Source organism: Leptosomus discolor, chromosome 6 (genome assembly GCF_034619465.1).
Source record: "Leptosomus discolor isolate bLepDis1 chromosome 6, bLepDis1.hap2, whole genome shotgun sequence".
NCBI lineage: Eukaryota > Metazoa > Chordata > Aves > Leptosomiformes > Leptosomidae > Leptosomus > Leptosomus discolor.
Window position 1 is genome coordinate 62,175,810 of NC_141396.1, and position 10,618 is coordinate 62,186,427.

Genomic DNA, 10,618 nt, shown 5'->3' on the forward strand with positions numbered 1-10,618 from the left:
TGACAGTGAATGGAAAGCAGCTGATGGGCCTTTTCTTACATGGGATTGTCTTTTAGAAAATCCAGATGGTGGTTTTATTTGCTGCAAGTGTTAGAAGGTTTCATCAATTCCGTGTGCCTGAATGATGTTTTGAGATTCCTCCTTGCCATACATGCTGAAATGTTGGAAGAAGTGCTTCCCTTGCATGTGATCTGTGTCTTCCTGGCTCGTAAGCCAGGCTTTTGGCCACTCTCATGTGGCTGGTTGCCTGCTGTCTGTTCCATACTCGCAGAAGCCCCGAAGGCATGATGTCTCGTGTGCCTGTAGCATGTGAGCGACAGGACTGTGTGCTCTGGCCCCAGCCCCAAGCTGTTGGCACAGTGCTGTATCCTGCCAAGCCATGTGGAAAACCTGGCCCTGAACACAGGCACTGGTTAGATAACTGATCGTTTCCTCTGGAAACAAATGGAATCATTCAAATGAAGGAGCAACTAGTGAGTGAGGGCTGCTTATTGTAACAGAGCTAATTATGTAGAAAAAACAGTCCTGGGAGCAGGGAGGGCTTAAGGGTGAATAAACATATTTGATGGTTAAGTGGACAAAAAAATGAGTTGGTGAAAGCTTCCACTTTTGTTTTTTCAGGGTTGGATTGAGATCGTTGGCTGTGCTGATCGTTCCTGCTATGACCTCTCCTGCCATGCCCGCGCCACCAAAGTTCCTCTTATAGCTGAGAAGCCTCTCAAAGAACCTATATCCTTTCAGAATAAACCAGATTCTCCTGGAAGTGAAAAGTCATTTGACAGTGAGATGTGTTGGAGAGCTGTGCGGCTCCATTTTAAATTAAATCTGTAAATTTAACTGGGAAACCTAGAGCTTACAGACCAGCATGGCTTTGGGAAGTAACCTGCAGAGAACTGAGCATGTGGGTGACTTTACTCAGGTGGGCAAAGGGGATTTAGTATTATGTGCTTTTCTCCTAGATTAATGCTAGGCTCTGTTTTGACTGTGAAGCATGGTTTAAATTTCAATGTGGAGTTACTCTCCCAGCTTACTCCATGTCATTCCGTGGTTCTGCTGCTAGCTGGACTTGTAGGGAAAAAAAAAAAAAAAAGCTGTATTCTTTCAAAATTTGTGACCTTCTGCCCTTCAGTATTTTTTTACTGTTCCTTTCCTCTCTTGGAGGGAAGTTCCTTCATCCAGTAATGGAGGAGATTTCTTTGTGTAGCAATTAGCTTTGACATAGCAAGAGAACCAGGCCCTGCTTTCTGTCATCTCAAACCCCTTAACTACCCTGTACAGAACAGTCAACATTGTTCAGTTTGAGGCAAATAAGGGAGCCATTGGCAAAGCTTATAAGAAGGACGCAAAGGTGGTAATGGAATACCTCTCCATGTGTGATGAGTGCTACATCACTGAGATGGAGCAGCTGCTCAGCGAGAAAGGGTGAGCTGGCTGTGTGTGGGGTACCCTTCTCTGACACCTCTGCTGAGGGTTCCCAAAGGGCTGCTGGATTAATTCGAGGTACCTGTAACCAGCTTCCTCGTGAGAATGGGTCATCTGAAATGTTTTGGTGCTGTCCCTTCTGCTGGGTCATTGCTGGTCATCCCTAAACGTACCTCTTGATGTATGCGCATAAATGTATAAACATGGTATTCAAGTATTGGCTTATTTGTGTGGGAAATTTCTGGCTTTAGTAGGATCATCCTGTAAGAGACACACCTCAGTGAAATGGGAGGTATTTACCAGCTTCCCTGCTCCGGCTTGAGAGTTGACTAGGGCTGGCCGATGGTTTTGAACTGAATTTTAGAATGAATCAAATAATTCTGTGAGTGATGGAACAAAATAGTTAAATGAGAACCAAAATGTGTGTGAGTGTCCTCCAACGTTTAGGGATATGCTTTAGGACTCGTTACAGCCTTTGACTTACTGGGGCAGCAATTCATATGTGTTTCCTCATCCTGTATGCCTGTATTCCTAACACATGCAGGAGCTGGAAATGTAAGAGATCTCTACAGTTGTCGAATCTGGCTGAAGCAGGCCAACAGCTGTATATGTTATGAGAAGGCTAATGGTGCCATAATAAAAAAATAAACTTAATTTCCTGCTTGAAATGATTCGAGGTGTGGGATCAGTGAATACGTTCTAGGGTAACATTTACTTTTTTCTGGCTGAGCTGAGATTTCTTTCTTTTACATTTCTGTGAATGTGAAAACACAGAAAAAACAGTAGCACTCCAGATGGGGAGAGAAACTATTGCAGGATATGTGTACACACATTAAAACCAGCAGAAAGTGAACGTGGTGCATGCAGAATCCCACTGAAATGATTCAATAGAGGAGTCCATAAGCAGTACCCCAGGTTTGAATTGATAGTGGACTGCAAGTCACGGCTGTTGTTTAAATTTAGCCTCCAGTTGTAGCTGCGTTCAGAGCAAAGCCTTTATAAACTTCATCCTATTTGGTATCGGGTCAAAATGCAGGTGATCAGCACACACTTTTCTTAAACATGTTTTTTGTATCACACCAATCTGACTGCTTCAGCGAGGAGGGTACCATTGCTGACTACGCGTTGTCAGTGTCAATGTGCTAGACCTGCCTTTTGTACAAGCATGTCTGTGTAAATTCATGATGTGAAGCCCTCATGTTTACAGCAGCAATTTTCTGTTAGGATGCATAATAATAAACATTTGCTTCCTGGAAGTGGGGTAGGTCAATAGAGCCTAAATTCTCCTCGGCATTGAGCGTGTGCTAGTTGCAAACTAGCAAGGAGCAAGAGAAAATAGTTAAAGACCATAATATCAAAAGCTTTAGAAATAAGCAGTAAAATAACCGTGCTGTATCCTTCCCTTTGGTATCTGTGAAAATGCAGGGTGCCTTCTGGCACAACTCATGGGAAGTCCATGCACTTGACAAGATGTAAGGTCTGCAGCAAGTGCCTCCCTTTTTTTTTTTTTTTGAGTGAATATATTTCATCCTGAGATCCTTCCATTTCCTAATTGAGTTTGCTTCAGGCTGTTAACCACAATGAAGTTCACTATGATGATGAACGTGGTTGCTTTTGATGTACATGTAACAATTTTATTATTAACGTAAATTTCTTTTAATGGGTATGCCATGTTTCTTTGATCTCTGGGGTTTGCCCTGTCTTCTATCATCCCACTTTTAAAGTCAACCAACCAATACAATTAAGGAAATATAACTTGTTTATTTATTACTGTAGCTTTTAAGTGACTTCTTTTTTCCTTTGCAGGGAATTCACTGTTGAAACTGAAGGGAAAACTTTTACATTAACAAAGGACATGGTTACTGTGAAGAGATTTCAGAAAACATTACATGGTAAATTTGTGTCTTTGTTGTTTGATCATCAAAAAATAAGAAGCAGATCAGTGCTTTGAATGTGAACTTGATTAGTCGCATTGTCCTGTTAGTGTTGTACCATGGCACAGGAAAAGTGCCAAACGGTATTTCCTTGAAATTCGACAATTTAAGGGAGTTGGAAAGCTTTCACACAGCAGTAGGATTTCCGTGGCCACTGATACAGGCCTGTCTGCCTGCCTCTCACCTGGTCTGCTCAGTAATCCATTCAATAGACTTTGGGTGGCGTATTATATTCCTGCTGCTTCAGCTGCATATTCTAGGATTTGTCAGGTCCCCCATGGTGCTAAGGACGAGGGGCTGTAGTGGTGGTGGAGGGGCTGTAGTGGTGGTGGAGGGGCTGTAGTGGTGGTGGAGGGGCTGTAGTGGTGGTGGAGGGGCTGTAGTGGTGGTGGAGGGGCTGTAGTGGTGGTGGAGGGGCTGTAGTGGTGGTGGAGGGGCTGTAGTGGTGGTGGAGGGGCTGTAGTGGTGGTGGAGGGGCTGTAGTGGTGGTGGAGGGGCTGTAGTGGTGGTGGAGGGGCTGTAGTGGTGGTGGAGGGGCTGTAGTGGTGGTGGAGGGGCTGTAGTGGTGGTGGAGGGGCTGTAGTGGTGGTGGAGGGGCTGTAGTGGTGGTGGAGGGGCTGTAGAAGGTGAACCAGCTTTGGGAGCTTTCATCTTCCAGTCCGTTGCAGTGCGGAGGTTGGGTTGTGGCAGCCTGTTGGTAGGGCTATGGGCAGATCTCTGTGCTCAGAGCTCCTGGTGTCACTCCGCTGCCTGGAGCCAAGTCATCCGGCATCTGCCAGCGTGCCAGGCTGCCGTCCTGACCAGACTTTAAGCTGACAAGTCCAGTCAGTTCCTCTCGTAGTCAATAATCACATCAGCTTTGCTCAAGGCATCTCCACAGAGCTTTTGTCCCGATGTGGGAAATGGAGCTAGACGATAACTTTCCAAAATGCATGGATTTAGTTCCTCAAATAAATCTTGTCTTTCCAGCCAGCTCTGTAAGCGCCTTACCCAAGGTCGTTTGGGAAGTCTTTGACAGAGCTGGTGACTGAGGTAGATTTTTTTCCCCGGTTCATACTGTAACCAGTGGATCGTCCTGCCCTAGGCTGAGAATGTGTCAAATGCTCCTAGGAAGGAGCAGAGCAACTTGTAGCCTGTGCAGGATCTCTTTGTTCTTGCTGCTGCTGAGCCTTTGAGATGTCCAGGCGTCTTTCAGTCAGCACGGGCTGCTGCTGTGCTTTGCTTTGCTGTTGTCACAACTTCAAAGAAGGAATCAGAGTTGTAACTGTTGGGGACTGTAGTTTTGCTGGGGGCCAGCAAGTAGAACCCCAGTTGCTGGTTTTCCTTTAAACTTGTACGTTCAGCAGATTGGCTTCTCTCCGCAAACAGGAGGCAAAGCTTGTGGTTTCCTCCTCCCTTGTCTTGAAAACTGGTTGGTCAATGCACAAATGAAACAAGACCATCCTTTTGGAAGGTAAAGTCCCACCTCAGGTTAGGTGCTTCATTGAGGAGGATTAGCTCTGAAGGAGGCAAGCCAGGGTGCAGTGCTGGAGAGCTGGGTGCTACCGCTGGTTTTCAAAAGCAGCCGATGCCTGTAATTGTTGTTTCTTCTGCAGTTGCTATCTGGGATTTTTCTGAAAAGCTGCACTGTCTGAGCAGGGCAGCTGGCTACTGAGCTCCTTCCTTACGCAGAGGGGGGAGAAGGAGGAGAAAGCCTCTGTGACAGATGTGTGGCAAGGACTGGAGAGAATGACGGATACGTAGTGATGTAGCACATCACGTCTTCTGAGAGTTTTTGCAAACAATAACTAGTTGATCCTTGTTCTTTCCCGCTCTTGTGATACGTTGCAAGAGGCTGGAGAACAGGGAGGGGAGCAGGATTGAAGCAGGCAGATGAACGACTCAAATACGGAGGGAGTCTTTGCTGGAATTTGAGTTGGATCTGGAGCTCCACACTTCCCTGCTCAGACTGCTGGGTACTGAGCCTGCATCTGAACATTGAACCGAAATAGGCCAGAGACCGAGCATTAACCCTGTCATCATCCAGGCTGTCTAATTGCTAGCATATTCCCTGGCACGGTTTTGGTCTGTGCCAAATAGCATTGTCCCAGACAATGCCTGGACATAGTTTGTGGCTTTGGTGTGGAGCAGGGACCGTTCCCAGTGAACGGTTTGGATGGGGCTTTGCTGTTGTGAGTGGGAGAGAGTTTATCTGCGGGGATGCAAGTTGTGCTGTGCTATTTGCTCTCAGGGGAGTCTGACTTGTTACTTACAGCCTAAATACATTCTATAGGTGGACTAAGTCCAAATCTCTGCTTCAGGTATTTGTATTAAGAGCAGAAATGTTTAACTTTATTTCCTTGTGCTCAGCTACGTGTAATCAGAACTTCTGAGCAGAAAGGCAGCTTTGGTAAACACATCTTTTTTTGTGTATAAATTCTTTTTTAACTATAATGTGCGTTCTTCTGTGTTCCAGTGGAAGAAATCATCCCAAACGTAATTGAACCCTCATTTGGTATTGGGAGGATCATGTACACAGTGTTTGAACACACATTCCACATCCGGGAAGGCGACGAGCAGAGAACGGTGAGCTTTCCTGTGGCTGGGCCTCAGCTTAAACCAGCTGCAAGCATTTGCCTTTCCCTGACCTCCAGGGGGAAGACTAAAATAAAGCTGCACAACGTACAGCAGAGGTGGGAAACCCCACATGGGCTGTTGAATCGCTGGTTTTGCCAGCGTACGTGTCACTTGTACACGTGCACTGAGAGCATTCTGGGGCTGTGTGTGCATGAGGCTCTTGCTGTGTTACTGGCAAGGGGCTGAGAAATTCCTCCCTCTGGATTCACACTTGGCAATGACCCATCACTCAGAGAAAGGCATCTCTTCAGTGTTTTATTTCCTCTCTCTTTGCTGCTTTTCCGGGAATCACAGTTCTGTGCAGCAAGATGGACAATAGACTAACTGTTTCCTCAGTCCCCCATGAAATTCAGCCTTCTCTGATTCCAGGCATCCCAACAATCTCAGCCTGAAACTTTGCTGTAGCAGGGGCCAGAGGGAAGCGTGTGTTACGGAGCACCAGCCTGTTCCAGCCAGTGCCCAAACCATGATGCTCTGCACCGTTGCTGGTGGCCCATGGCAAGCTGGCTGTGAACTTGGTGCTGGTTCCTGTTTGTTTGTTTTTCTGGATGCTGCTGGACTGTGTTTATAGAAAAGAAAAGTGACAGGACTCCTTAGTGTCTCTGGTTGCCACAGGATGCGATAACAGTTATGAGTCGGGGGAACAGGATTCAGGAGCTCAGAATTGGGACACAGTTGACTTTCAATCACAAACTGCTCATGAAGGCTAAAATACCGGACTTCTCGTCCTTCTGGTACCCATTGACTTCCTGTGTAGCCTGTGCTGCTCTGTGTTGTGGTACATCTCAATTGCATTACTTCTGGACCCTTACAGGCTTTGCTGGTTGCCAGGAAAGATTCCCCCCTTCCCCCTCCTTTTTGGCTTCTTTTTTTCTTTTCTGAGGGTTCTGAAAACCTTCGAGCTGCATGTTCTCCATGTGTGTGCAGAGTCTCTGTGGGAATGAAACAGAGAGTGAGATAGTTGTGAGAACTCTTCCCTTTAGACTGTGCATAAGACTGAATCTCCTGGAGAGACCCCTCTACCCTTCATTTTTCTGTAATTCATATGAGGTTCACTCCTCAGGGAGGGCTCTGGTAGACCTCTTTTGGTGGGAAGTGATGTTTGGTTGTCAGGAGGGAAGGGGAGTGGAGGACAGCTGGAGAAAACCAATCGTGCTTCAGCGGTGCGAGGTGTTACTGCTGGAGCCTCGCATGCTGATGTCTTGCAGAAGGCCAGCTACTCCCTCGGAACAATCACACTGCTTCCAACCTCAGGCAGCTTATTCTCACCTCTGAAGAATGTGGCTTAACCATTAAACTTGTATTTATTTGTGCTTTTTCTTTTTTTTTTCCGTAGTTTTTCAGCTTCCCAGCTGTTGTAGCACCATTCAAGTGCTCCGTTCTTCCTCTAAGCCAGAATCAGGAATTCATGCCTTTTGTCAAGGAATTATGTAAGTGTATTAAGCACCATGGGTCCGATGGGGATGTGCACTGGGAAGAGAGTTTTTTTCCTCAGTGCTATAGGGAGAAAATAGCATTGGGATCACGTGGCTCTCGCGTGCAGAGGGAGAGCCACCAAACTAAAACAGCTGAGTGAGTTAGTATCAGTCAGCTTTGGGTATCCATCAAAATTGTCCATCTAGCCTCAAAAAAATCCAACTCCCTGCCCTTCCCTATGTTGGTTTGCAGTGTAAAAGACATTTATTTTCCTTCTGTGACAAATGAAACCTTTCCCACTGCTTAGGAGAAGCTATCAGGAGCAGTGGGGTTTGTTTTTTGTTGGTGGTTTGGTTTTGTTTTGAATAAAGTTCTTTTCTCCGCTCTTGTTGGCCAGCTAATTTATTAAATCAGTCCCAGAGCTGCTGAGCCTTGAAGCGTTCTGTCAGAATGCTCATTGGTACCAACTAAAAGTGGATTTGTGAAGGATGGGGACGTAGGCTGCCTGTCAGACAGTGCCTTTTGCTGTCGGCATCAGTTCTGCTCAGGACCTTGCCTCCCTGTGCTGGACATGTCCCTGAACACGTGTGAGGCTGGTGTAGTTTTTTGAGTTAAAGCAGAATTTTGGGGCTGTAATGACAGGTGGAAGAAGTCGGTGACTTTGCTCTTCGGGTGAGAGTTGAGTGATGCGATGTGGAGACCTGCAAGAGTCGCGGTGTACCCGAGGGGGGTGGGGGAGTTGAGTTTTTAGTCTTGGCAGGGACTGGAACGTTGCATCTTCTGCTGAAATAAAAATGGGGGCCTCTGATGCTGCTTGAAACCAGGACGCCTGGTGCCTCACGTCAGTAGTGCCGTGGGGGTACGGGAGGCCTCTGCTGGGATGGCGTTTCCTGCAGAGTGTGTAACGAGTCCCGGTGATCCCCTCTTCTCCGCTTCCTGCAGCCGAAGCACTCACCAGGAACGGCATCTCTCACAAGGTGGATGATTCCTCCGGATCCATCGGCCGGCGCTACGCCAGGACTGATGAGATTGGCGTGGCCTTCGGCATCACGATCGACTTTGACACCGTTAACCGGACGCCTCACACCGCCACCCTGAGAGACCGCGACTCAATGCGCCAGATCCGAGCCGAGGTAAAGGGCAGGCAGGCAGGTTTGGCCGCTGACAGAGCCGAGTCTGTTTCTTACGGACTGAGGGAGAGCATGAGCTGCTCTTTCTGAGCCAGCGGTGACTCCAGTCTGTGCGGGAGCTGCCTCCGGCTCTCGTAGGCAATTTAGCTATTTTGAGAAATCCCCAGGGAAGAGATACTGGTCACACAGAAGATGCTGACCCTACTGCTAAAGTGAGGAGAGGCTTTTTTTTTTTTTTTTTCCTTGGATGCAGAGGTGTTGCCCTTACTGGAAAGCCATGCCTTGGGCTGATTGCACTGCTCTTCAGAGGGCCGCTTTCCGACTGAAGGCTGCCGAGTAAATGCATTTGCTGGGTTGTGTCGGGCTTTCAAAGGCTCTGCTGAACCCACAGGCACCAGAAGGCAGATCTTTGCCTGCCACGGGCTGGCTGGCAGAGCACAGCTCAGAACTCCTTAAAGCTTGGTCCTGCCGGTGTTGCCTGTGCAGCACCAGAGAAGCTGGGGAACCTTTGCCCAAAAGCCACGCCTGCCCCAAGCGTGCTCCGCTAGCGCGGCCGTGATGCGGGGACTGGAGTAGCAAACCTCCCTGTGGCGGTCTCCTTGCCTGGGAGCAAAACCTGCTCGGAGCTGTGGACATCTGGGCACCTCTGTCGTGCCCTGCTCTCCCTGGCCCGCACCAGGAACGCAGCCTGGCCCCTGGAGGAGGAGGAGTTGGTGCTCATCTGTGAGTTTTTAGGTCTGCTCTGTCCGAAAGCACCTGTGCTGCTCGGGGCTGCTGAGCTGGCTGTGGGTTCGGTTCACTGTGGCAGGCAGTGCCAGCTCCTCAGGGCACCCGTCTGTCTCTGGATCCCCTGGACGACCTCTCGCTGCTGAGCAGCAGAGACGAGACTTTGTTATCCTTCAATTTCGGCAAACTTTCTAATTTCTCTCTCTGGTCCTCCCCACTGTGACAGTGTGCTATGAGGGACAAAAAAAAGGCAACTGGCAGCTTCTTTTGTGCTGGCCTTACAGTAAATAGGGCTAAATCCTGGCTTACAGCATCTTTTGAGTGTGTGTATTGTTTTCTTTCCGTTCCAAAACTGTAACCTAACTCTGCCAGGGATGAACCTCGCTGTGGGCCACCACAGTGACAGTTGCATTTCCCTCATGGGTCGCCCTGAATAACTGAGCAGTCTTTGCTGAGATGACACAGACTGTGATTTGAGATGTCCTCCTGGTTAATGGTTTTTCTCCCCAAAAACGATCTCATAGGAAGATACCTTGCATCTGTTCTGTTGCTGATGTAAAAATTACCTGTGTTCCCCAAGTATCCCACAGAGCCACTTGATTCTGATGACTTTGTGTTTCCTCTGTCTTTGTGACTTTGCCTGCAGGTCTCTGAGCTTCCTGCCATCATTCGTGACCTGGCGAACGGTTATCTAACTTGGGCTGACGTTGAGGCAAAGTATCCACAATTTGAGGGACAAGAGACTGGCAAAAAGGACACAATAGAGGAATAAAGAAAAGGACCTGAAGTTAAATCCCATCAAATGTTCACTTTTTACTGTTCATGTTAATATGAAATAAACTTATCGTGTATTATTCAAAGCTGCATTGTTTGTGCACACAGGGACTATTTGTTTTGTTTGTTTTTTTTTTTTCCTCAATTGCTGCCTGAATTTAACTTTCAAAACTGAAATAACTGCAGTCCAAGTTAAAGGTGTTACGAATAAAAACGCCATTATCTATGCCTGCTTCTCTGTGTTCCTGCAGCCTTGTACTTTCTTCAGAAATGTCTTTTTATTGCCTTTTTTTGTCTTTTTCCCCCCCCCCCCTCCTGCTTACAGCTGTGGGTGTTACAGGTTTGTTACAGCTCCTTGAGAAGCAGGGACCGTACAGTCTTTCCTCTGGATTCAAATCGCCTTGGACTCTTGGGCCAGACTGGACCAGTTGCTTGGCCTCGTGTTGATGGAGGGGCGATCAAGGTGTCGGTCCTCCTGTCACCATTGCACAGTGCTTCAAGCCGCTACCTGAAGAGATGTTTTCGTGCTTGGCTGCAGGTGTTCAACACCCGTTTCGGCAGAATTGGGAATATTTGCACGCAGGAGAACAGAGAGGCGAG

At 47.6% G+C, this 10,618-nt stretch overlaps 1 protein-coding gene across 2 annotated transcripts in view; it reads left to right on the forward strand.

The window, feature by feature from the left end:
- The window catches only part of GARS1 (glycyl-tRNA synthetase 1), a 28,735-nt gene extending 18,542 nt beyond the window's left edge, over positions 1-10,193 (forward strand). The window contains exons 11-17 of one of the 2 annotated variants that reach the window (XM_086466473.1): positions 622-733; positions 1,281-1,422; positions 3,229-3,314; positions 5,812-5,921; positions 7,309-7,402; positions 8,331-8,521; positions 9,891-10,193. In XM_086466473.1, the coding sequence (XP_086322599.1) occupies positions 622-733; positions 1,281-1,422; positions 3,229-3,314; positions 5,812-5,921; positions 7,309-7,402; positions 8,331-8,521; positions 9,891-10,016 (861 nt within the window). In that variant the 3' untranslated portion in view covers positions 10,017-10,193. Of the gene's footprint in view, positions 1-621; positions 734-1,276; positions 1,423-3,228; positions 3,315-5,811; positions 5,922-7,308; positions 7,403-8,330; positions 8,522-9,890 lie in introns of both variants that reach the window. The other variant, XM_086466472.1, reaches the window with a different exon arrangement.
- The last annotated feature ends 425 nt before the right edge of the window (positions 10,194-10,618 follow it).